At 42.9% G+C, this 27,124-nt stretch overlaps 2 protein-coding genes across 4 annotated transcripts in view; one reads left to right on the top strand and one right to left on the bottom strand.

Moving 5' to 3' along the window:
- The window catches only part of LOC105355327 (NACHT, LRR and PYD domains-containing protein 12-like), a 1,049,862-nt gene that overhangs the window by 1,016,869 nt on the left and 5,869 nt on the right, over positions 1-27,124 (top strand). For 2 of the 3 annotated variants that reach the window (XM_023962079.1, XM_023962082.1), the window contains exons 2-8: positions 18,550-18,687; positions 18,770-18,874; positions 19,411-19,530; positions 20,357-20,412; positions 20,500-22,291; positions 23,841-24,017; positions 24,782-24,958. In XM_023962079.1, the coding sequence (XP_023817847.1) occupies positions 18,602-18,687; positions 18,770-18,874; positions 19,411-19,530; positions 20,357-20,412; positions 20,500-22,291; positions 23,841-24,017; positions 24,782-24,958 (2,513 nt within the window). In that variant the 5' untranslated portion in view covers positions 18,550-18,601. Of the gene's footprint in view, positions 1-12,960; positions 12,980-18,549; positions 18,688-18,769; positions 18,875-19,410; positions 19,531-20,356; positions 20,413-20,499; positions 22,292-23,840; positions 24,018-24,781; positions 24,959-27,124 lie in introns of those variants that run through there. The other variant, XM_023962083.1, reaches the window with a different exon arrangement.
- Positions 1-27,124, bottom strand: part of LOC105355240 (protein NLRC3) — a 591,340-nt gene that overhangs the window by 420,248 nt on the left and 143,968 nt on the right. The gene's annotated exons all lie outside the window — the stretch shown is intronic.

The raw sequence follows: 27,124 nt of genomic DNA on the forward strand, positions 1-27,124 counted from the left end.
CGAGCATAAATGAGTACACCCCATTACATTTGTCAGAAAATAACCTTTCGCGTCCTTTCAGAATCAACATTTTCTGTGAAATACTACACTACAAAATACACCTACAAAGGTTGCAAAGATTGCAAAGAGGAAATGTTAATTTGTACACACAAAAAAAGTAATTCTCCTAACAAATTATTTCAAGCCCATGTTGCAAATATGAGTACACCCTAGTCATAGTGTTAGGAGAAATACCAAACTTACGACTACACATTTCTAATTAACTGGCATTCAACCACAGGTGAGTCTAACGCTTCATTTAAAGTAAGTAAGTAATTAATTTTTTATTTAAATAGCAATTTTCTCAGAGAGCGACTCACAATGTGCTTCACAATGTTAAAACAATATAAAATCAGTATCGAGACCAGAATAAACACACACAGGCATATAAGTGAAACAAACAAACGCGCAGAAGTGAACACAAGTTAAAGTCAGCTAAAAGCTTTCAATAAAAACGTCTTAACTTGAGCTTTTTAAAACACTCGACTGAGTCAATCTGGCGCAGAGCCAGGGGGAGGTCGTTCCAAAGTCGGGGAGCGACTGCCTGAAATGAGACGTCTCCCATAGTTTTAAAACAAGTTTTTGGAACACAAAATATTTTTATCAGTTGACCTCAAAATAAAATTAAAATCTTAACATCTATTCTAAATGCAACAGGAAGCCAATATAGAGTTAAAAGCAGAGGGGTGGCATGAGTGCCAATATAGAGTTAAAAGCAGAGGGGTGGCATGAGTGCGCTTCTTGGTTCCAGTTAAAAACCTTGCAGCAGAATTCTGGACCAATTGGAGACGTTTCAGAGAATTTTTTGTTAAAACAAGTAAAAAGAGAATTGCAGTAGTCTAACCGAGAGGAGATAAAAGCATGGATGATCAACTCAAGGTCAGATTTGATAAACATTGTCTTCTGTTTAGCCATTTCCCTCAGGTGATAAACAGTTTTTGCCCTAGAGCTTCGAGTGAGAGTCAAGAGACATAGCTTTGTCATACCAGACACCAAGATTCCTGAGACTGGGCTGGACAGAAAAGCTCAGTGAACCAAGGAGTCTTTTGATGGAGGGAATTTGTCATCAGGTGGCAAAAAGCATTGTATCTGTCTTTTTAAGGTTCAGGAGTAAATGGTTTTCATTTAACCAAACTCTAAAGCTGGCCAAGCAGTCTAGTAGATAAAAAAAAAAGTGTAATTATTTTTTTCCCAAAGGAGCAATAAAGTTAAATGTCATCAGCGTAAAGATGATAAGAAATACTCAAAAAAATTGGCTGATGAGTCTCCCAAGGGGAATCATGTAAGGAGTGAATAGAATGGGTCCCAATACTTGGGGAACGCCACTAGACAGGACTTTTGCTTCTGAAGATACCATACCATTCTACCACTGAAATAGGAGACAAACCAGCTTAACACGGAACCAGATAAAAAGCGTAGTCGTTATAAAGACGTTCGATCACAATTTCATAATTTTACAGTATCAAATGCAAATTTCAGGTCTAAAAGAATGAGAACAGTGTTTTGACCAGAATCTGCCGCCATGAGCACATTGTTGGAAACTTTTTAAAAGAGCTGTTTCTGTTGAGTGGTTCTTTTTAAAGCCGGATTGGAAAACATCACAAATATTGTTGTGTTCTAAGAATGAACGTAGTTGCTCTGCTTCAACCTTCTCCAAGACATTAGCAATAAAAGGAAGTTTCAAGTTAGGTTTTTCAAGCACATGATTTATTATAGCGTGCTTCAGAAAGGAAGGAACAGATCCCCCGCAATCTGACGTGCATTTTTGTGATAATTGTGGCAGAAAAAGCAGAAAGTTGTGGCTGTTTTTTCTAAAAGATGAAATAAAAGTTAAGTTAGAAAATTTAGAAACTGTTTGCTTGTTTGTTGGGATTTCAAGACATTTAACAAAGACGACTCATTGTGCGCTCAGACACTGTCCCTTTAAGCCAAAGCATCATGGGAGATGTAGTGTGAAAACTGCCGAAAAAGGGCAGAAAGACCTGCGTCTCTGAGCTTCATTGTTTTGTTCACTTGTTCCACGGTCTGACATCGGACTCTGTGGAAAGCTACACCGCTAAAGACGAGCTTTAGCTGGTATTTTTGTTAGAACTGAGCGACTTTTTGAGCTAAATTGGAACAAGGAAGTAAAGACTTTAACCTCTTCTGATTGGTCAGACTGATGACATGTGATTAAGCCTTCAAGAATGATTGGCGGAGACAGTTAAAGGGGCGGGACTTTTCCGTAAACTGTTATAGCATGTAAATCGCGGTCATTCTCATCAAAATGTCTTTAATAGAATTAAATAAACACAAAGAAAAAGTAATTTTATGATCACAGCTGCTCAGTGTTTTATCAGGACCTTTTTGGATGAACACAGAGCTGATATCTTGGAGATGAGAAATGTTTTAGATCAGTTAATGAGGGCAATTTCCCACGGCACACTTGACCATCTCCCACGGCACACTAGCGTGCCGCGGCACACTGGTTGAAAAACACTGATCAAGACCTAGGGAGAAGACTAGGTCCAGAGTGTGTCCTTTGTCATGGGTGGGAACAGAAACATGTTGAATCAAATTAAAAGACTTAGTTATAAAGAATAATTCTGAAGCAGAGACACAGGAAGAGTCATCAATGTGGATATTAAAATCCCCCATTATGAGTACAGAGTTAAAGAGCTGATTACAGGCTCCACGGAGTGATAGGAACGAAAGAGGCATTCAAGCTCTTTGAATTCAGCCTTGGTGTGACCAGCAAAATGTATCAGATGGGCTTTTAAGCGGATAATTTTACCACCTCGTCTTCCGCCGCGACTTTGGCGTCTTTTGTCCCGGGGGAAGGGGAAGGAGAGGTGACGGGCGGCGGAGAAACGCAGGAATTCCTTTCTAGAAAAGGCAGCATGGGTTTTTGACCACAAAAATGTTGTGAATCGAGACTTATGCTTGGGAAACCAAGATCCAGTAGTGATTTTCTATCAGCTCTCAAGCACACAGGTGACTAGAAAAGGGCATTTCTTAACAAAGAAAAGCCCTTCTCATTTCATGTTGTCAGCAATGGTTCCCCATGGAGAAGAAATGTCTGAAAAATCTGAGAAAGGAAATATTTCTTTGCACAAAAAAGGCGAGGGCAACGAGAAGATCAGCAAAGCTTTACATATCAGTGAAAATACTACAGCAAAAGTAATCCAAAAATTTGAGACAGATGGAAGTGCAACCATCTTACAGAGCTGTCCAGGCCACCCACGGAAGCTAACATTTGGACAGGAGCGACTTCATATGAGAAGGGTTGAAGAAAACTGCCATGAAAGTTCACTGCAGTTAGCTAGATGTAGCAGTTTTTGTTGCAGGGTGTATTCATTTTTGCTTCAACCAACTGAAGTAAAACTGAAAATGATGTGATCTAAGTTAGATCATTTACCTTTACTTTAGGTTATGGTTAAAGAATTGATCAATAAAACATTGTGGAAAGTTTGGAAATGTTTCTTTTTGTTCTTTGAGGTACTGATTGAATTAGTTCTTTTCAAAGGGGGTGTACTCATTTATGCTGAGCTCTGTACTTTATTTTGCGGCTTTTGGGAGTTCATTCTCATATTTGGAGCGACAGTGGCTCAGGCAGTTGAGCTGGTTGGCCATTAAACGAAAGGTTGCTGGTTCGTTCCCCACTCCACCCAGTCAACTGTTGTTGTTTTTGTGTCCGTGGGCAAGAGTGCCTTCACTGGTGTGTGAATGTGTATGAATCTCCTTCCGGTGATGGTCAGTGGCGCAAACTGGCAGCCACGCCCCTGTCAGTCTGCCCTAGGAGAGCAGTGGCTACAATAGTAGCTTACCATCACAAGTATGATTGAGAAGTGAATGAATAATGGACACACTGTAAATGATTTGAGCGTCTGGAAAAGGCATTATTACTATTGTTGTTTTCCACACATTTTACGCAGAACGATAGATTTTGTATAAAAAAAGACTTCTGTTTGGTCAATTTAGAAAAATATTAATTTAGAAAAGTGACCATTATGGAATTATTAAATATGTCAATAAACTCCCACCAGCCTTAGAATGAAGTCACCATCCACCTTCTTTTCGCGCCGTGGTGCAGCGATAGGGCGGTAAACCCATGATCATAAGACTACAGGTTCGATTCCCGCCTTGCACGCCCATGAATCGACGTGTCCTTGTGCGAGACACTGAGCCCCACCTTGCCTCTGGTGGTAGGTAGGCGCCAGTGTCCGGCAGCGGAGCCGCCACCAGTGTGTGACTGGGTGAAGGGTCTGTGTCTGTAAGGCGCTTTGGGCCTTGTAGGTAGAATAGCGCTATGTAAGTGTACGCTATTTACCATTTTTGTAGTTCAGGACATGTATGAGAGAAGTATGACGGTGGTGAGATGTGCTGTAGGTCAGACAGAGGAGTTCAAGGTGGAGGTGGGACTACACCAAGGATCAGCTTTGAGTCCTTTTTTGTTTGCTATGCTGATTGACAGGCTGACAGACGAGGTAAGACAGGAATCTCCCTGGACAATGATGTTTGCGGATGACATCGTAATTTGCAGTGAGAGTAGAGAGCAGGTGGAGGAACAGCTAGAGAGGTGGAGGTTTGCTCTGGAAAGAAGAGGCATGAAGGTCAGTCGTAGTAAGACAGAATACATGTGTCTGAACGAGAGGGATCAAGGTAGAAGCGTTAGGTTACAGGGGGGCTGAGGTGAAGAAGGTGCAGGAGTTTAAGTACTTGGGGTCAACAGTTCAGTGTGATGGAGAGTGTGGAAAAGAGGTGAAGAGGCGAGTGCAGGCAGGTTGGAGCGGGTGGAGGAAAGTGTCAGGAGTGTTGTGTGACAGAAGAGTGTCAGCAAGACTCAAAGGAAAGGTGTACAAGACAGTGGTGAGACCAGCTCTGCTCTATGGGTTAGAGACGGTAGCAGTGAGACAGAGACAAGAGGCTGAGATGGAGGTAGCGGAGATGAAGATGTTGAGGTTCTCCTTAGGAGTGACCAGGTTAGACAGGATAAGGAACGAGTACATCAGAGGGACGGCTCATGTTGCCTGTGTTGGCGACAAAGTCAGAGAAGCCAGACTGAGATGGTTTGGACTTGTTCAGAGGAGGGATAGTGGATATATTGGTAGAAGGATGTTAGAGATGGAGCTGCCGGGCAGGAGGGCAAAAGGACGGCCAAAGAGGAGATATATGGATGTCTTAACAGAGGACATGAAGTTGGCTAATGTTAGGGTAGAAGATGTCCATGACAGAGTGAGGTGGAAAACGATGATTCGCTGTGGCGACCCCTGACGGGAAAAGCCGAAAGAGAAAGAGGTTGTCCTTCCACAACTGAGAAAAGACAGCGTGAACGTTTCTGCTGCGCTGTGGCGGGAATATAACTGCCCACTGATTTCCCCATCATGCCTTTGTTTACACTCTAGCTAGCCAACAACCCCGAACTAACATAAGCGGTGAAACAATAACGGCAGCAACATTGGAGCTGTAATAATCCAGCCGCACAGTTTGGATCCAGAGCAGCTCAGACGAGGAAAACAAAGACGTTCATGAATCTATGTGTCTGCAGGTGGATGCAGTGAACAAACCTGCAATGTGTAGCTGAAGCTGCGGGTTCCAGCTGCTATCCTCCAGCAGTCTGCGCTGACGACAGAGCTCCTCCTCGTTCTGGACGATGGTTCCTTCAGCAGCAGAAAGTTGTTCTCTGACAGAACCTTCCTGAGGTTCTGAAGACATGGTTCCTGTTCCGATCTTCAGCTCCAACTCCCACAAACACCGCCGTCCTCTTCACTGCAGCTCCGATCGATCATCTGCTAGTCTCACAATCACAGCAATCCACGTTGTCTTTCCGTTCAACACTTCTTCACTCATTTACGACACTTTGGAAAATGCTGAGAGTTCCCACACGAACCACGTATCGTCCTTTCTGTCCAAAAACCTCACAAACGTCCCAACAAAACACCACCGACCTCTCAACACAAGCTAACGCTGCTAGCCTGCTAACAAGCTAACGCTGCTAGCGCCTCGTACTGTTCTTCTTCTTTGTTTGGTTAACAGCCCCATGGTGAATTAGCGCCACCAGCTGGTGTGGAGTAAATCTACAAACGTCAGTCAGAATCTTCCCAGTATTTCTGTCTTTCACAGAAATTCAATCCAATACAGATTTGTGACTTGAATCATTCCTATAATATTGTATACTGTTTTTTGTAATGCTTTGCTGTGTCTGCAGTATCTGAATCACAAGAAACTTTATTTGAATATATGCTAAAATACAAAAAATTTAAAATATATGATCCCAAAATGATCTGACTGATCCCAAAAGAAGCTCATGCCGCTACACTTCTGCCCTAAGGAAACACTGGATACAGCGATTATACTCTTTTTAAGTTATATCTTTTTACTTTTTATTATAAATACTGTATTTGTATCTTATGTTTTATTTTATTCTCTTTTCTTCCTATGGACCACCTGAGTCTGAAATAAAAAGTTTGAATATGAAGGGTTAAAAGAAACTTCAGGTATGTAAAAATAATTTTTCGAAATTGTATGACATAATTACACTAAAACTAACAACAATGTTCAAATTTGACTACAAAAATGCACGGAAAGCTGAAGAGCTTTAAACACAATTTATTTTAAGTATTCTTAAATTATACTAATGTACCAAGAAAACACAAAATTGAACAAAAAAGAGAATAAAATTAACTTCAAAGCAAAGAATTCTAGTAATTGCCTTTAGAGAAATAAACACCAATTTAGTTAAAAATTAAAAACACAATAATTGTGAAGTCATCCTAAAAATTAAATAGCAAATTTTCATTAATGATTTAATAAAAAATATATAAAAAAGCATAACAGTATGTTGAAACATAACAAAAGCAAAGAATCAAAAATCAAATTTCAATATGATGTCACGTTCCTCCTCGTTTATGCACTTCCGAAACAAAGCCAGCAGGTGTCTCCCATCTTCCTTATTCTAACTCTATATGAAGCAGCAGGAGGAGGTTCTTCACTGAAGGAGAGCACAAGTCCAGCTTGTCAGTGCTTTGCTGATTGGCTAGTTGGATGTGTTCTTTGATGAGCTTTTCAATCTGACGTCTGCTTGGAGGACTGAAGGAAGGAGGAATTCAAAGTTAGACTAAAAAAACATTCCTCTTTGGACAGGCTTGTTGTCAGACTAGCTAGTAATCAGAGAATATTTACCTTACTGTTAGCATGTTTGAAATAAACTTAAAACACAATTAGCTGTTAGTAGGCTGCTCCAGATCCTGCCTGCAGCTTAACCCATCTTTAATATGACCCGACCTGACTCCTGTGCCACACACACTTCAAGGGACGATCTGACCCCATTGTAACCACAAGAATTTTTTTAAGGGACCTCCAGATCCCGCCTGCACTACAACCTATCCACAACCGTATCCAAAGACAAACTGACAGACTATAGAAATAAAATCTAATAATGAAATTGAATGACAGGGACAGAAAAGTGACTCAGGTGGTTGAAAGTCTGAGGCATCTGCAGGTATGAAGTGGGGAACAGAATCCTAAAACACTTAGACCTGAAGATTCTCCAAATGAACATCTTCATCTTTTTCCTTTTTTCCAGCCTTTCTTGAATCTCCTGACCTCAGATGACCTCTGCTTTTCCTCTCTGCTAGAATAAAGCAGATCAATGACAGAACATGAGTCTGCTGATCCTAGGTTCGTTACAAATAGACTCATCTTTGTTTGACCCAGTTTTTCTCTTTTTCTAAATTTCCTGCAATTATCAAAGTGTCAAATTAACCCTTGTGCTATCCTAGGCACATTACCATTGGGATTGGGTCATCTAGACCCACTAGACCAGGGGTGTCAAACATACGGCCCGCGGACCTTAGGTGGTTTACTCCGGCCCAGACATGAAGAGTAAAAATCATAAGGATGATTAAAAAAGAAAGCAAGTTTCTAGTCCATTACTGTGGCGAGTTATGATTTTTTAAAGAAATAACCAAAATGTGCAATTCTGCCACTAGGGGGAGCAAAGGGAAGGAAAAACAGTTGAAACAGCATATCTCTGCACGTGTCAAAAGCGAAACTTAACAGCTCTGCATCTGGGTAAGATGCACTTTGGTTCCCTATAAGCCTTACCGCTGTTATATTGCTATAAGAATGATCATTAGCGACACCTTAATGACCACAATGTTTTCAAACGTGAAGTGGAGTGAAGAGCCTTCCAGGAAAAATGGACAGAGTTTTTTCTTTCTTTCACGAAGCTGAATGCAAAACCCAAATGCTTTGTATGTCATCAACAGGTTGCAGTGCTCAAAGAATATGACATTCAGCACCACTAAGGCCGCATTTACACTGCAGGTCTTGATGCTCATATCCGATTTTCTGACTATATCCGATTTTTTTGACGACCCGCTTACATCATCTTTTAAAAGTGACCCGTATCTGATGTTTGCATTTACACTATACAATGCTGAAACTATCAAACGTAGATGTTCTGAGGAATACGTAGCAGTATTTACGCATTCCGCGGACCTCCTTCGGTCTTTTGTGTGACTGTGGTTGTCATGGAGGCAAGGCGGCGACGGAAGGAGGCGTTGCCTTGGGCGCTCCTGAGGGGATGCAAGGGGATGTAAAAAGGGGGGCTGCTCGGCTCTCTCTGAGTTTTGAATGAGGAAGTGTTTGCAGACGTGCAGTACTAAAAGTTTGATCCAAGTGTTGAACCTTTCCTGCGCGATGACTTCTCTTTTCCGACCGTAGTCAGAAACACACGGGAGATTTCCTCGGGGTTCTCTTTTTTTTTTTTTTTTCTTTTTTTCTTTTTTCTTTTTATTTTGTCCTGTCCAACAGCTGGGCAAACAGATGAGTGTTGAAGGCCTCTTGTGTTTGACATATTTTACTTTAACAACAGGGGTTATTAATCTTCAGACAAACCAGAGGTATGTCTGAATAAACCCCTTTTGTAGTTGAGGCCAAACTTTATTAAATTCCATCATGTTTGAAAATCTTGGGTGCTGGACCGGACGGAAAAGGAAAGGAGGGAAGAAGAGAGAGGGATGTTAGAGAGGAGGGGGGATAAGACGGTGATAATAGGAGAGGGGGGGGGGGGGTGTAGAACCATGAAGCAGCCTAAAGCAACAACTTTACTGGATGTTTATCATTACGGTAAGGTTCAAGTGTAATACAAATCTCCAAGGGCGGGGCCTGTCCACACACACATTCAGATGTTATAAACACACCTGTTAACTGCAAAGATGTCCACATGTCAACATGTACACAAAACATGCACACAGTACAGATATTGTTCACACACGCATACTTATGCCTTTAAACCAACTAATGTGAAATATTTCATTCATTCAATCATGCAAATTATTAGTGTAAAGGTGAGCTAACACCTGTGCTCAGGTGAGTGTTTATGTTCTTCTAAATGAATGGTGGAATGTGAAAAGAAGGAGGGAGGGTGACCAGCCATCCCCACACCAAGACCCCCTCCGCAGCAGCAGCGGCAGCGGCAGCCAGAACTCCCAACGCCAGGCAGAGAACAACCAACCCCGGACGATCACATCTGCCACCCAGGCCAGGGCCGGCAGGACCACCACGAGGCCCCCAGAGCCAGAGAGCAGGGAGGCATGGGGGGAAGAGAGCGCCGCCCCAGCCCAACCAGGGGAGCAGCCCTCCCGCCGCGCCGGGAGGGCCCAACGCAGGGCCCCACCGGAGAAGAGCGCCCACATCCCCAGACGAGCACCTCATCACCACCCAGGAGTTCTGGGTATCCCCCCGCCCCAACCCCAGGTACGAGCCAGGACCCCCCAAGGGAGACCCGCTCTGCGCTCCAGGCGGCCACCCACCCGGTCTACGGTTGGTCCAGGAAGGAGCAAGGCAGGGGAAACACACGGGAGATTTCCTCGGGGTTCTCTTTTCCGTTCTGAACCCTCAGCCTCCAGAGTGGGCTAAGAAAGAACACTCCCCCGCTCCGCACTCACACTCACTCTCTCTCCTTACACACACACACACGCAAGCACGCGTGCGCGCTCACACACACACGGTCCCCATCACACACGCCCCCCAAAGAAATAAACAGCTTCTAGCCTGTTCCATAGCAACGGTGTCCCGCTCGATTAGTTACTGTTTGCGTCCCGACCGGACCGGACATAACAGCGGATTCCAACTACGGTCTGAAGCCTGAGGCTGAAAGGTAACACGCTGACAGCAAAATCATCGCACAAAAAGCACCTTGATAAGTCATGTGATCTCAGTTGGTGGTGTCCTGAGTTGATGTCACTGACGTACGACTCGCATTTACTGGGGAATATCCGATTTGTCTGCTTACATGGCACACGCAAATGCACGTATCCGATTTGTTTCCGATTTATTTCCACATATGAGTGAGGCCTGTATCCAATCTGAGAAAAACGGAATCCATGCGCTTTTGTCCTGCTTACACGTTCACTGGTCATATCCGATCTGTGCCAAATCAGAGGAAAAAATCGGAATTGGGTCACCTGAACCATGCAGTGTAAAGGCGGGCTTAGAGACTCGCCATAAAGAAAAGTTTCTGGATTGCTACAGTGTCAGATGTAAAATATTCAGTCTGTATTAATTTGAATAGACCAACTTTTCTTTAATTGAAATTCATTTTATTTGAGATCCATTGGCCCCAAGTGATTAGGCTACTATGTTGGTTGAGGCATTTTTTCCAACTGAGTAAAAAACTAAAACAAAGCTGTTATTTTGCTTTTATCAGAGATCAGACGGGTTAAATGTGGCCCCCGAACCAAAATGAGTTTGACACCCCTGCACTAGACAGTGCTCTGAACCTTTTTTTCTTCAATGATTTGTGATCTTCACTGGTGTCCATGGATTTCATGAAAATCTTTCCACCTTTATCCACCTTTGTCATGGTAGGGAGAACACGTCAATGTCAGGGTGGGGTCATCTAAGATAGCTCAAGGGTTAAAGTGTTTTTCTGCTCCTCACATCTTTCTTCACTGTGGAATCTGTTCGAGTTATGATATCTCTGGTATCTCTGACAGATCTGGAAGATCCACATTCTTTCAGTTTGATGTTTTCTTTGTGATCCAATCTCTGCTTGTTCTGACTTGTTGACACTCTGACTTCAATCTTCTTCTTTCTTAGCTTTGGCTGGGGGATGGTAATGACAATATTAATCAGACAATATTCCTCTGAAAATCCAAAAGAATCTAATGTCAAACTAAAAACTCTGCATTAACTGAGCCATTTGTTCTTCAGTCATTTTCCTTCCGTTTAGGATCTTGTGGATTTCAAACGTTGTGGAGCTGCATGTGAACAAACTCTCTGTTCCTCTGAATCTGACTGATAATCAGTCTAATTTACAGGAACTGGAGGAGCTGGTTCCAACCTTTTCAGCTTGATTGAGTCACGTGACCAACAACGGCCATGGTCGACAGTTGATTGTAACATTGCAGGTTCAATTCCCGCTTTGCACGCCCATAAGTCGAAGTGTCCTTGGACAAGACACTGACCCCTACCTTGCCTCTGGTGGGAGGTTGGCGCCAGTGTTCAGCAGTGGAGCCGTGTGTGTGATTGGGTGAATGGGTCTGTGACTGGAAGACGCTTTGGGCCTTGAAGAAGCTATTTTAGTGTACGCCATTTACCAACCCTGCACAGGTAGACAGCTTGCATCCATGTTCTTAACCTGCTGGGGCCACAGAGTTGCCTAAGCTCGTCCCGGCTGCTGTTGGCGAAGGAGGGATGCTTCCTGGACAGGTCACCAGCCTGCGGTCGCTCTGCCAGATCCCAGCATTTCAGCTCGCTAAGCCCGGTGGTGGAGCACGTTTGCTAGCTATGCTGGCACCCGGGCGGCTGGCTGGACGCATACAGAACGCTGCTGCGGGATGAAAAGACAGCCAACTCAGGCCTCCTAAATCTGATATTTTTCTTATTTTCATCAAGACAATTATAAAAAGATCCTCTAGTTTGATTCTTGTTTTAATTTTTCCCTCCTGAACTAATGCGGGTCACGGAGACACAGAAGTAGCAGCAGAAAGATCTTTTGGCAGCAGGAATGGAGACAATACCAGGAGAGACTGAATGATCTCATGAACGTGATTCCTGATGCTTTTGTAGAAATTTTAAACATAAAACAAAACCTGAGTATTCCATGCATTATAATGAGATAAACACTGACAGAAATGTGAATTAATCTGCTGTAAATTAAACTGTAAAGAAATTTGGGTCTTCTAAGAAGGTAGTAAAGCGCTATGTAGGCAAACGCCATTTACCATTTGTTCTGGTGTTCAGTGTGTGTGTGGTCATGGGCTTCACGTGTCAATGGATGGAGGAGGAGGGGTTGGTTTTATTTTAACTAAATTTTGTCCGCTTTTAACTGTAAAGCGCTTTGCGTTGCTTGTCATGAAAAACCCTTTTTATAAATAAACTTGATTTGATCTTTCATGTTGAAGCTGTAGACACAGGAAGTCCCTGTTTTAATGGGTTCTGGTGGTGACGGTTGTTGTCATGTTGTATTTTTGTTGAGTGTTGTTGTGGGTCTTAGCATTCAGACAAACAGAACATTTGCAGACGACACACTCATTTTTCACGACACGGAAGGAGATTTGCAGGAGAAGATAGCAGATGTGTGACGTGGTGATAGTTCAGCTGCAGTTTAATGAAGAATGTTAGTGTTTCCATTTCCTGTGGTTTTATTCACATTATTTTTTATCTTCTGATTATTTTGGTTTTATTCACATTCTCCTGTTTTTTTTAATCTTCTCTTTATCACATGCAGATTCCTGACGTGTCTCTACTTTGTTAATAAAGAATAACACAGTTGGACCATTTCCTATAAAGCAGAGACTGGTGTCTGATTTCAGGGAGGAGCTAACACAAAAACACCTGAATAGCCTGAATAACAGGTGGAGCTCTGCTATTTAGAATAAGGATAGTAAAACTTTGGGAGTTTTCTTCCATGTCATAGCAGACGAAGCAGGCTCCAACTTTCCTCTTCACAGTGAGTCTTTGTGTTTTTATTCCTTTTGAAAACTCATCTAAAATTATACAAAATATTTAAAAAAAAACTGATCTTCTAAGACAAAGTGTCTAAGAGAAATAAATATTTCAACCTCAGCAATTGAAGAAAAACAACAGGAAGAAAAGTAGTTTCAGCGATGGCGATGGGTTCTTGGTTAGACCTGGCTGCCTCGGTCACAGCTGGGCCACCAGAGGTCCCTCAACATCTAATCAAAGGTTGAGAGTGTGGAATTGTTGGATCCACAGCCCCTCTGGAAAAATCACTATTTCCCAAAATGGCTTCATCCGTAGCCCTTCCCACGCTGAGGCCGGTTTAGACACGTCAAATCGACCGGTCGTATCCACAATGGTGCGTTCAGTTCACACTAATGTTGTTTGGTTTTGCCTGAGACTGTCCACAAGACCTGCAATGAAATTCTGAGCGGCGTTTCTAATTTTCAAACAAATTATTCGTCTCCAGGGTTTATTTATAACATAACTGACATCCTTGCTGCGTCTGTGAACGCGCTGAAGAAGAGGAGGGGGTGTTCCTCCACCGAGCAGACCTGGCCTACCTGCTCAACCACCTCACCTGAGCCTAAGGAATCCATGAGTACCAATGAATAACACGGCAAAGTGTTAGTAGCCAGTTACATTGATATGAAGTGTAAATAGCCATTACATTCTTTTAAAAGTCATCATAACATGCAGATCAAGTGACAAAAACAAATTCAAGTTCTGTTATTAGAGAAAATATCAAATATTAATTAATTATTTTGATTTATTTCCATAGCCCAATATTACAACAAAAGTCCTCTCAATGAGCTTCATACCTGGAATTGTGTAATAAACTATAGAAAAATATAATAGTAATTGCTAAACTAAACTAAACTCTGGAACCCCGAACTGCCCCAAAACAATACAGCAGGTTAAGAAAATGGATGGATGGAAATTCAGGAGGAGAACTCCCGGATCCATCCACCATTGGATGGGTTTTCTACCTGCTGTCACTGAAAAGGTCAGGTGCCCATAGCTGAGTCCCTGATTGGTTTACATGATGCAGCACCTCACAAGAGGTCCGATTTTGTAACCGTGGCACACCGCTCAAATGGCGCCGCAGGACTTCTGTACCATTGACTTAACATTGAAACTGGCCGCCTCTGCCACGCCAATCATGTTAGATGATAACCCAGCTGCATGGAAACGCCGCTGCTGTCAGCCATTTTCCTGAGCTGCATGTGAACAAACTCTCTGTTCCTTTGAGTCTGACTGATTATCAGAAGGAGCTGTTCCATCAGGAGTTTCAGTGTCAGTTGATGACAGATGAGGCAGAGTTCATGCATGTCTGGAAGGAGGAAATGACTGAAATCTGAGGAGCAGATGTAGAACTGAGCGCTCCAACAGCTGCACATTTTCAGGAAACTTAAATCACCTTCAGAAAGTCTCTTTATAAAACAGGAGGTCACTTGACCTCACCTTTCTCCAGCTCTTCTACAGTCACTGAGATCAACTGTCAGTATGAAAGCTTGAAGCCCCGCCCCTCCTAAGCTGATGTCAGGTTTCTTGTTGAACCTGTTCTCTGCCTTTAGTTCAGGAAATCTCAGATATGATTCTCAGGTTTTGTTTGAAGGTTCCTCTAAAGCAGGGATGGGCAAACTGCGGGTCTGCGGGCTGGATCCGGCCCGCCTCCGTGTTTGGTTCGGCCCACTGAACAATATCACCCTCTAAAATCTCTGTCGAATAGAACAGAAGACAGTCTTTCCTTCTACGTCGCAGTTCATCTTTTCCGGTTTAGCTCATTCTTTTAGAGCAATTATGCTGTTCTTTTTAAACAGTGCACCCTGTTCTGTGTCTTGATTGGCTGGATACCTTGTCAATCAATCTCCTCTGTGCTGCGTCTTCTGTACAGAAACGCTGAGCTCTTCAGATCAGAAATCTTTGATCGCGATCAGATCCTAGATTTCCTGGATCCTGGACCTAATTTCTAGGAAGGTTTAACAAATTAAAGAAGAGAGAAAGGTGAAAATGTTCATGTTTGTCTGAGAAAAGTGTATTGAGGCAGTGAGGAGTATTACTGCCATAAACATCTGTAATTTGCTTGATTTGTTGATGCCAAGGGCCAAACAGAAAGGATCCAATGCAAAGAATTGCAATAGTTTCCACATCGTCTGTTTCTTTTCGACAACCTCAGGAGAGCCTTGATGTTCACCTGAACACCACTTCACCTTCCTCGCCTCCGCAACCCTCTCCTACCTGGACAGTCAAACGGTGTACAGTGATCCCTTGCTATAACGCGGTTTACTTTTCACGGTTTTGCTACTTCACGGATTTGCATCGTGCATTGTGTTCTGCATTCTGATTGGCTAAAAAGTCACTCCGCTTCTTCTCTACCTGTGCGTCAATAACGCTGCAGTTTAATATGTACACGTACGTAAAACAGCTTGCCAAATTAACAGCACGTACGTGCAAATTCTCTTGCAATTTCGAGTTTCTCTAAAACCCATAGAAAAAAGAGCGACAACTACTGCCTATCACTATGTTCTTCTCCCGAACACACACACCTGCATCGCGGGCTTCAGAAAAAGAAAACAGTGCAGAGAGGAGTCAGGATGCAGCGGCTCTGTCTGAAGAGCAGTGAAATACACCCGAGTCACTATTTGTCCAACTGTACTTTGTAATTTTTTTCATAATTGTTTTTTAAACTTTCTCCCGTTTAATCCAATTACTCGGGTCGCGGTGGGCGGGGCTTATCTCCGCGATTTGAAGCCTTCTGTTCACATTGATGATTAAAATTATTATTTGACAGTACAGTACAGAGTTATTTGTTGAAAAGAAAAAAACGTTTCTAAAGTACTTTTATTTGTGAAACAAATGCTTGAGCCTGTAAAATGGTTTGTTCTTTCTTTTCAATGTATAATAGAGTATTTAATTGTATAATAATTGAAAAAAAATAGAGGTTTCTACTTCACGGATTTTGCCTATCACGGGTTCTTTTTGGAACGTAACCCCCGCGAAAAACAAGGGTTTACTGTATGTCCAAGAACGATGAAGAATCCAACTTCTTAAACCCTCAAATCAAGTCAGACATCTAGGGGTAATCATGGACTCTGACCTGAACTTTAACAGCCATATCAAGTCAGTAACATCAGCGGCATTTTATTATCTGAAAAACATTGCCAAAATCAAAAACATAGTGTCAAAGCCAGACCTGGAGATACTTATTCATGCATTTGTCTCCAGTAGGTTAGACTACTGTAACGGCCTGCTCACCGGCCTCTCCAAACGAGCTGTAAAACAGCTTCAGTACATCCAGAATGCTGCTGCTCGAGTCCTGACCAGAACCAGGAAGTATGATCACATTAGTCCTGTGCTCAGGTCTCTGCACTGGCTCCCTGTACCTCAAAGAGTAGACTTCAAAGCAGCTCTGCTTGTGTACAAGTCTCTCCATGGCCACGCACCAAAGTACATCTCTGACATGTTAGTGCCATATGAACCATCTCGTACTCTGAGGACCTCAGGGGCCGGCCTCCTGTTGATTCCCAGAGTCAGAAGTAAACAAGGGGAATCAGCGGTTCAATATTCTGCAGCTAAAATCTGGAACAGCCTCCCTGAAGGCGTAAGACAGGCCTCTTCTGTGTTCATGTTCAAATCTAGACTTAAAACATTTCTGTTTAGCCGTGTATATGACTGAAAGGTCCTATCTGCACGTTTGTTTCCTTTCCTTCCTTTATTTTTAAATCAATTTTCAAATTTTTTCTTTTCTTTCGTTGATTATTTCTATGATGTATTGTGATTTTAATGCATTTTTCTGTTTTGTGAAGCACCTTGAATTACTTTGTGTAGGAATTGTGCTCTACAAATAAACTTACCTTGCCTTGTAATTCCATTTTAACATAGACTCATGATGTTTTCCTATATGTAAAGGTGCTTGGAGATCGCAGACCAAAAGAGTACAGCTAATTAAAATTGATAAAAACACAATCAAACTAAGGACACGCTGGTGCCATGTGAACTGTCATCCTCGGCCAACACGGTGATAATATGGAGAATCTGCTCCAATGTTTTTCCTTTCTCAGCTCTATACCAATGAATGAAAGACTTGGTTTGATAGAATTCCACACAAACCACAATCACTAGTTTCTTCTTCATGATCAATTTTTAAATGGTTGGCACTAGAGGGCTGCATTGGGATCGGGTCCCGCCGGGTCCCGCGGGACCCAACCCAAATCTCGCGGGATTGGGCGGTTTGAATTGTGCTGCGGGCGGGAGCGGGCGGCAAAAAAAAACCCCGCGGGATCAGTGCTGCCATGAATATCTCATGAATATATATTAGCGGACTACGTTAGGCTGAGCGGCTGTTGGATTCTTATGTACTGAAGCTCCGTGAAGGCACCAGGTAGAGACGCACAATGGCCTCTGTCATCTAACCTGTTGTTGGGGGTGCGCCCCGCCCCGCCTCTTACTAAGAGCGCGCTTCAGGCCGTCTGTCTGCGCGCGCACACACGCACACTTTTAACAGAACAGGATTTGTGAAAATATATTTAATATTTAAATTGCACATTACACAAGAGGAATGCATCAAAAGATGAGGCTGGAGGAGGGACATGAATCTCTTTAGTAATAATATCAATACAAATACGTGTTTTTTTCCTGCGGGACGGGGGACGATACAAAATCAATGCATCTCTATTACTGTGCGGGACTAAATTCTCTGAGTTTTGCGGGTGCGGGCGGGAGTGGACATACATATTGCGGGAGCGGGCGGGAGTGTAACGCATACGTTGCGGGAGCGGGCGGGATTGGTCAAAAATTCAGCGGGCGCGGGCGGGAGCGGGATGAAGAAAATAGTCCCGCGCAGGGCTCTAGTTGGCACTTCCATTTAATTTAAGGGAACGCCATCTACATGTCAATACCAAATCCAGGTCCCTGATTGGTCAAAGTTCAACTGGTTTACCTTTCAAAGTGTGTTCAATGACCGCCTGTTTTAGACGTAGAGCCCAAAAATTGACTTAAAATGAGATGAGAGTTTTGAACACAGAAGCCCAAAATGCTTTTACATAGACTTTTCATTGGAAGACGTCGCCCAAAGGTGTGTTTTTGAGCCTGAACTGAACATAGTATCAGGTCTGCTCTCTGCAACTTCGTCATTGGTCCAGAGCTCTTCATCAAATCACTGAATCCAGATCTGCTCAGCCTGCAGCTCTCTGCTTGTTTATGCATCTCAGTCAGAAGAATTCATCTGTTTCTTTTTTTCTCCTCATTGTTTGATTTTTGTCTGTTTTTCTTGATGCTTCATGTTTCCTGAAGTGTAGAAACAGAAACAGGAAGTTTGTTGTTTCTTTGCCAAAGTGACTGAATGGAAATGTTGCTGCTGCAGCTCCATGTCTTCACCTGGTGGAGGGAGAGCAGAAGTGCAGCAGCTGATGGCAGCTTCCTCTGCCTCCCACTGCTGTCTGACTGCATTCACCTGAACCTGAGAGAAACACAAGAGAAGAGCCAATCAGTGGAGGAGCAGCTGATCTGTTGGTGAAGGAGGATCAGAGTTGATAATGAGGAGGGTTTCCTCTGCAGGTGAAGGTGGAAGGTGTGTGTGAGCTGATGTGGATCCAGTGAATCCAGCAGCATGGATCAGTGGGAGGAACCACAGGAGGGAGGCCCTCCCTCTAAAAGCAGAGATGGTAACCATGACAACCAGAGCAAAGCTCAGAGGTGAGATGAAGATCTCCAACTGTCCATGATCTTCTCCATGTCAGAGCTCAGGACTCACACCAGCAACCTTCATTCTTCACAGGAACCAACCGGGACCTGGATCTAAATCCAGCTGGGGGTCCAACAGGAGTGACATGTCGAAGGATTTACCAATAAACTTAAAAGACATCAGTTCAGGAGTGGAACAGTGAGTGTTTGTCAGAGTTTTTGGAGGCTGGATTCTAGTTCAGATGATCAACAGTTTTCAGATGAAGGACTTGAGGTCTGGTTCAGTTCTGGATCTCTCTGATCAGACTCACTTGGAGCATCATGTGTGTGATGAGATCTTTTCAGTTGAGTCTTCTGAGAGTCTCTGAGAGACATCAGAGATGTTGGAGAAGAAAACATGTTGACTGCTGACTCTGACTGACAGCAGCTCCAGTCTAATGAGAAGAATCACTGCAGACTCCTAGGATTCAGATTTTCATGCTTTCCAAACATCACATTGTTCTAGTTTGACTTCCTGCTATCAGAATTTCTACATTTCTACATGGAGAATTGGAATCAGCTTTTCTAGAAAAAAGTCTGGATTGACTGACAGAAAATGCTGAAACCTGGAAACTGTTGATCCAAACATGTCATGTTATTCCAGACTAAACAGCTCAGTCTGTGTTCATGTCAAAGTCCATCAGCTGTTCATGAAGAAGCAGATCCTCCAACACTCTGATGGTTTGGTGTTTGCAGAGGTCAACAGGTCACACAGAGAGTCCAGTCTGCAGCCTCCAGCTGTGGATCCAAGAAGAGGGACCGATCCAAAGATGATCCTCCAGACTTCAGAACTGAACCAGGACCTTCAGACTCACAGTAAGAAGCAGTTTCTAGTGAACAAAGCAGAGTTCAGTTCTCAGCAGGAACAACAATGTTCTCATCAAGAACATCAGCTGATCCATCCAGGAAGGTCAACCATCTGCTGTGATGCTTTAGGTCTGAGAGGAAAGAAAAGAGTTGGACAACTCTGGAGGACACAAAGCTCAGTCTGTGAGGATGAAGCAAACAGCTGAACTTTTCTCTGACCTCAGTCCAGACATGAGCTCCAAACACAGCTAACGCATCATTTAGACCTTCAGATGGACTAGATCTGCTCTGGTTTAACCTGGAAACACATTTGTTCACATTCAGCACAGTCTGGATCACACAATAGAACTATCATTTGAATGAGACGTTCCTCTAAACAGAAGCTTCATGTTTATGTTCGAAATGTCTTTAATCTGATCAAAGATATGATTAGAATTTAACTGTCCTTGGGCCCTGAAACATTTGATCAGATTATAACAATGTTTTGCATTCATCACATGTTCGATTGGAATAAACCATTTTTACACGTGCAGAACCATCAAAAATACCAGAAATGGTCTTCTACATAGATGTAGCAGAGTTTGTCATAAGCAAAAATGGCTGCCGCTTTTGTGTTATTATTATTATTACATATTATTATTATATATACTTTTTTGCAGTGACTAATCGCACACAACTTTCTAAATATGTGCTGCCAATGCCAACCTCTTTTCTTGGCCACACAGACCCGAAGGAAGGGTTAGTCTTGGACACATTTAAAATACATGCCGATAGCAATCTGACATCATTTTTGTTTGGATACAGATAAGAACTTTTTAAATCCGTTTCTCCTTAGTGTCCACAGAGAGAAGAAGAGGAGCAGACCCCAGTCTGCAGAAAGACCCAGAACTGGTGAGTCAGAGCCTGATCATCTGCTGATGGATTCTTCTGGAAACATGTGGAACACTCATGAAGGAGCTTTCTTCTCTGCTCTTTCAGCAGATGTTGGTCTGCAGGAGATGTTTGGAGAACATCAGATCAGTCTGAGGAGCAGAAGTGAACATGTGGCTGAAGGAACTGAAGAAGCAGGAAGAGAAACGCTCCTCAACAGGGTCTACACTGAGCTCTACATCACAGAGGGACTGAGACCAGAGGGTCACACCCAACATGAGGTGATGCAGCTGGAGACCACCACCAAGACCAACCAGCTCCATGACACTGCAATCAAGAACCCAGACATCTTCAAAGTCCTCCCTGACCAACACAGATCCATCAGAGTGGTTCTGACCAGCGGAGTTGCTGGAGCTGGAAAAAGCTTCTCGGTGCAGAAGTTCACTCTGGACTGGGCCGAGGGCTTGGAGAACCAAGACATCAGTGCTGTGGTTCCTCTGTCCTTCAGGGAGATGAACTTGATCAGAGATGAGCAGCACAGTCTTCTCACTCTGATCCAGCTGTTCCATCCAACACTCCAGAAGATCCCAGCAGAACAGCTGTCTGTCTGCAAACTTCTGTTCATCTTTGATGGTCTGGATGAAAGCAGATTTTCTCTGGACTTCAACAACAGTCCGGTGGTGTCTGATGTCACACACAAGTCCTCAGTCAACGTGCTGCTCACTAACCTCATCCAGGGACGTCTGCTGCCCTCAGCTCTGGTCTGGATCACTTCCAGACCTGCAGCAGCCAATCAGATCCCTCCTTCATGTGTGGACAGACTGACAGAAGTACGAGGCTTCAATGATGCTCAGAAGGAGGAGTACTTCAGGAGGAGGTTCCCAGATGGAGAGCTGTCCAGCAAAATCATCTCCCACACCAAGGGCTCCATGTCCCTCTACATCATGTGTGAAGTTCCAGTCTTCTGCTGGATCACTGCTGTGGTTCTGGAGAACCTGCTGACCACAGAGCAGAGAGGAGAGCTGCCCACCACCCTGACTGACATGTACTCCCACTTCCTGATGGTCCAGACAAAGAGGAAGAAGAACAAGTACCAGCAGGAACATCAGACAAGTCCACAAGAGCTGACAGAGACTGACAGGGAAGTTCTTCTGAAGCTGGGGAGGCTGGCATTTGAACATCTGGAGAAAGGAAACATCATGTTCTACCAAGAAGACCTGCAGCAGTGTGGTCTGGATGTCACAGAGGCCTCAGTGTACTCTGGAGTTTGTACTGAGATCTTCAGAAGAGAGTGTGGGATCTTCCAGAAACCGGTCTACAGCTTTGTTCATCTGAGCGTTCAGGAGTTTCTGGCTGCAGTCTACATGTTCCACTGTTACTCCAACAGGAAGGTAGAGGTCATTGAAGACTTCCTCAAGAACAACATGGAGAACCCATCCCTGGATAAGTTTCTGAGTAGAGTCATGGAGAAATCCCTGCAGAGTCAAAATGGACACCTGGACCTGCTGGTTCGCTTCCTTCATGGTCTCTCTGTGGAGTCCAACCAGAGACTCTTAGGAGGCCTGCTGGGTAAGACAGAGAAGAATCCAGAAACCATCCAGAGAGCCATCAACAACCTGAAGGAGATTGACAGTGAAGGAGTCTCTCCTGACAGAAGCATCAACATCTATCACTGTCTGATGGAGATGAAGGACCTCTCAGTTCATCAAGAGATCAAAGAGTTCCTGAAGTCAGAAAAGAAATCATGGAAGTATCTCTCAGAGATCCACTGTTCAGCTCTGGCCTACACTCTGCAGATGTCAGAGGAGGTTCTGGATGAGCTGGACCTGAACCAGTACAAGACATCAGATGAGGGTAAACGGAGACTGATCCCAGCTGTGAGGAACTGCAGAAAGTTCAGGTGAGTCCAGAAGTGATTGTGATGATAAATCTGATCAGTGTTCAGATTGATTTACAAAGAATGAAAAGTTTACATAATGATTAGAAAAAAAATTATGAAAGAAGAAACTCAGTTTGGTTTTTAACACATGATCTTTTAGCTAAAGTGCATACAAGGATCATATTTGTTCAAATGAAATCCAATGCAGAATCTTCTGAAAGGTTTGAACACAAAGCAGAGGGTCCAGAATGAAAGGATGTCTTTATTTCCACAATGTCAGTCATTCTAGAAGCACATTTCTAAAATGCTCTTTCTTCTGTTCATCATTCTTTATAGATAAATCATTGATCTGTGACTGAAACAGTTTGACTAAAAGAAGAAACTGAAGCAGAAACTTAATTTCTTATGTTCTTCTATATCAGATACAGTTGTGTTTTTTCACTTACCGTATTTTCACGACCATAGGGTCCACCGGGTTATAGGTTGCGGTCTCAGTTATGGGTAATTTTTCATTTTTTGACACTTACAAAAGGCACACCGGGTGTTAAGGCGCGGGTACATTACACACTCACTTGGCTGAGTGTCTGTCCCCTCCTTTTGTAAATGGGGGAGTGCCGCACGCTGGAACTCAGCGCACACACACACACACATTTTAGCACACACACATTTCAGCACACACACTCCTTGTGGAAAAAAGCAGCGGGAGAAAAACCAAGTTGGTTCTGATGCCTCTTCTACTACTCCTCTGCCAAAGTCCCACAACCACACATTAGGTGCACTGCCTCATAGGGCGCCCCCTACAGTTTGGAGAAAATTCAAGACTTTTAAGTGCAACTTTTAGTCATGAAAATACGGTACCTGACATGTTTTGACAGACGTCTTCGTCATAGTCGAGGAGGACTCTGACTCTGCACAATGAAGCTTAGCATGACAGCTAACTTGTAAACCTACACAGGTTCTTGTTCCTCCATAGAAACAGTCACTTTAGCCTCTTTCTACCAAGAAGACCTTCTGGAAAGTTCTGCCTGAAGGTTGGTGCTGCTGTGGTTCTGTTCATGACGGGAGACGTGGACCTGAGGAAGAAACTGGATTCAAAGTTTTGCAACAGAACAGGAAGATGAACTTTTGTTGTTTACAGCTTCAGAGCTGAAAATAGAAAAAATAAAAACATCAAAATATCATTTTGGAAATAAAAACGGAAACCTCTCAGAAAACTGGATCATAACCAACATTTAAAAAATATCAACATTCAACAATCATCATCATCATCATCGCCCTCATCATGGTCAGAGTGACAGCTGTCAGTCTCTGTGATCCAGATGTTCTACTGTGAACTTTGGGGTTCAGACCTCAGATCACTGACAGACTGAGGGCAGCATGAAGCTCCATGGAGCTCCACCTTCTCCTCCAGCTGCAGATGAAAGAAAGATGAAGGTCTGAGAGAGACTGATGAGGAGGACTGTTTCATGATGAAGATGAAGCTCTGAAGAGAGAAATTTCCAACTGGAACTTCATCACAGCTTGAATTCACCATAAGATCATCTGTTTCTGTCTTTGTTTCTCTTCTCAGAATTCCAGGACAATTTGGACTCTCAGAGACTCACTTTGAAGTTGTGGCTTCAGCTCTGAAGTCCAACCCGTCCCACCTGACAGAACTGGACCTGACCAACAACATCCTGGAGGATGCATCAATGAAGGTTCTGTGTTCCGGACTGGGGAGTCCAAACTGCAGACTGCAGACTCTGAGGTCAGAACATTGAAGCTGCTGGTTGGTTCATTTCTACATTTGTAGTTTTTCACTGAAGCTGACAGGTTTGGATTAAAAGATTATCTGGATTTTCCAGAAATGGAACATCTTTGATTCTTTGAAGAGTCTGCTGTGGAAGAAAACAGCTGCTTAGATTTTCTTTAGAAACAAAGATGTTTCCATGGCAACAAAAGGTTCAGCTGTTGAAAAATATGGCAGATTTATGAGTTTAAAGAGTCAGAAAACAAACAAGAACTCAAACTAATGACAGACTAGTCATCCTGATCAAACCCACCTGAAGTCTGTCTGTCAGTCGGTCTGTGATTTCTTTTCAAGGCCCCTCTACAGTTTAGAGATGTCAGGAAATACTTTCAAAGGAGAACTAAAGACTTTTTCAGCTGTTTTTATGCAATGTGATCATTTGAAAATGCATTTTACAACTTAGGATTCAAGATGAAGAAATGCAATTTAATCTGACATTTTTTAATCTATTGGATTTGAAATATTTAGACATGAAAAATTCATGATGATAAATGACATTTCAATTCCTCGTCTGTTTTAACTTCCTTTCAAGTCATTTCTAATCTATTGCATTTTCATTCATGATCATGTTTTTGGGTCCAAATCCAAAAGAAATGAGCAAACAGTGAAAATGTCATCTGTCAGTCTGTCATCAGGGCGGGTCCCACCTGACTGAATGGACCAAGTTCTTGGACCTGCAGCTGCATCACTGCTCCTGAACACACTTTTCTGTCTGATTTCAGGTTGCAGAACTGCAGTTTGTCAGAGATCAGCTGTGAAGCTCTGGTCTCAGCTCTGAAGAAAAACCCGTCTAATCTGATAGAACTGGACCTCAACGACAACAAAAACCTGCCGGATTCAGGAGTTCTTCATCTGTGTGGTTTTCTGGAGAGTCTAGACTGCAGACTGCAGACTCTGAGGTCAGTAAAGAAGCTAAACTCCCTGAAGGATGAGAAGAAGGGATCAGGTGAAGAACTTGCTAAAGTTTCACTGGAAGATTTTCTGTCTACAGCCATGTTTGAAACAAACTGATGATTGATTCAGATTTTCTTCATCAATTGAATTAATTGTGTTCTGATGATTGATAGAAACTGCTTTATTTCAATCAGGATCTTGTAAATCAGGATCTCCAACCTATTTTAGAACACGGATCCATTTCATGTCAGAAAAAATGTTCACAGATCGGTCTGTAGAAAGTTCAAGTTTGCGTCCAAATTAGTTTCCAGCTTCCATTTTTCAGAAAACCATTCAAAGGATTCTACATTAAATCTGTTTGAAGAAAATAGTTTGAAAAGATCTTTAAATATTGAATCTACATCAGACACTTCTTTTGAGTGTCACTAGAACAACAAAAACACACAAAGTGTTCTTTGGTCATCATTCAGTCACTGAAAACCAGAAATGACTGCAGATTCATTTACCACTAGAAATGAAAAACTGTCACTTAAAAAAACGACACTTTATTTTTGTAACTTTGTATTCAGAACATGGCGGTGTTATAAATGTGGAAAGGAAGGTCACATTAAACATGACTGTCCGAGTTGGAAGTACAAGGCCAAAAAGAAGACTCATAAGGCCAAAAGCATGACACATGACGATGCAGAAGGTGAAAGTGCTTTTGTCACCAAAGAGGCAAATCCAACTGACACACCACAACAGTTTGAATGGTTGATAGATTCTGGTGCATCAAAGCACATGACATGTGATAACACCATTCTTCAAGATTACCAGCAGTTCACGGAAGCACAGTCTGTGAAGCTTGGTGACGGCAGGGTGGTTGATGCCCTCTGAATGGGAAAATGACTTTCAAAATAAGTGATGTAAAAAATGTCACGATGTATGATGTGCTGCATGTTCCAAAACTGTTGGGAAATTTATTTTCAGTGGGAGCAGCCACCAAGAAAGGCAACACAGTGCAGATCCGGAAGTCTCACTGTTACATGCGTGGAAACAATGGAACTCTTCAAGGAAAGGGAACACGAAGAGCTGATGGACTTTATCAGCTAGATGTCAAAAAGGACTTACAAGTTTGTCATAATGCATCAGTAGCAGCCAGCTTATGGCACCAGCAGCTAGGCCACACTACCAAGCTAAAGGAACTAAAAGATCTGGTGAATGGAGTGGACTTCTCCACAGAAACAGAGGTTTCTTTCTGTGAGGGATGTGTGGAAGGCAAACTGTCTAAGCAACCATACAAGTCGATTGGAGGAATTCGTTCCAAACACAGAATGTAGCTGATTCATAGTGATGTCTGTGGTCTTATGCAGACTGAATCCATTGGTGGAGCTAAATATTTTGTGACTTTTATTGATGATTACTCTAGATGCTGCAAAGTGTACTTCCTGAAACACAAGAATGAGGTGTTAACCAAATTCAAAGAATTTGAAAGAACATTTACAAATGAATGTGGTCAAGCTGTTAAAAGACTCAGAACAGACAATGGGGTTGAATACACATCAAGAGAGTTTCAAGAATATTTGAAAGCTCAAGGCATCCAACACGAAGTGAGTGTACCTCACTCACCACAAGAATGGTGTTGCAGAGAGGAAAAACAGGACTTTAGTTGAAGCAGCTAGAAGTATGCTGTCACATACTAAGTTGCCAAAAATGTACTGGGCAGAAGCTGTAGCCACAGCAGCTTACATTCAGAACAGGCTACCTACATCTGTACTGAAGCAAGAGACACGGATGGTGTAAAAAAAAACCTGACATGAGTCACATAAGGGTGTTTGGATGCATTGCTTATACACATATCCTGGATGAAAAAAGACAAAAACTGGACAAAAAAGGCTATGAAGGTTCGTTTTGTAGGCTATACAAGCAACACTAAGGGTTATCGCCTATATGATGAAGAGAAAAGAAGGATTTTAATCTGCCGGGATGTCATTTTCAATGAAACAAACTTTGACTGGAAACAGGGAGCAGAAGAGCCCCACCCAGAGAATGAAATAACTGTGGACACCAATTACATTGAAACAGAGAATGAAGCCACTGCTGATGATGCTGTCAGAAAAAGTGACAGAATCAAAAAGGCTCAAAGAGACAGATATGGATGCGACGAGTTTGCTGATACAGTTGTTGTTGAT

The sequence above is a fragment of the Oryzias latipes genome, chromosome 2 (assembly GCF_002234675.1).
Source record: "Oryzias latipes chromosome 2, ASM223467v1".
Lineage (NCBI taxonomy): Eukaryota > Metazoa > Chordata > Actinopteri > Beloniformes > Adrianichthyidae > Oryzias > Oryzias latipes.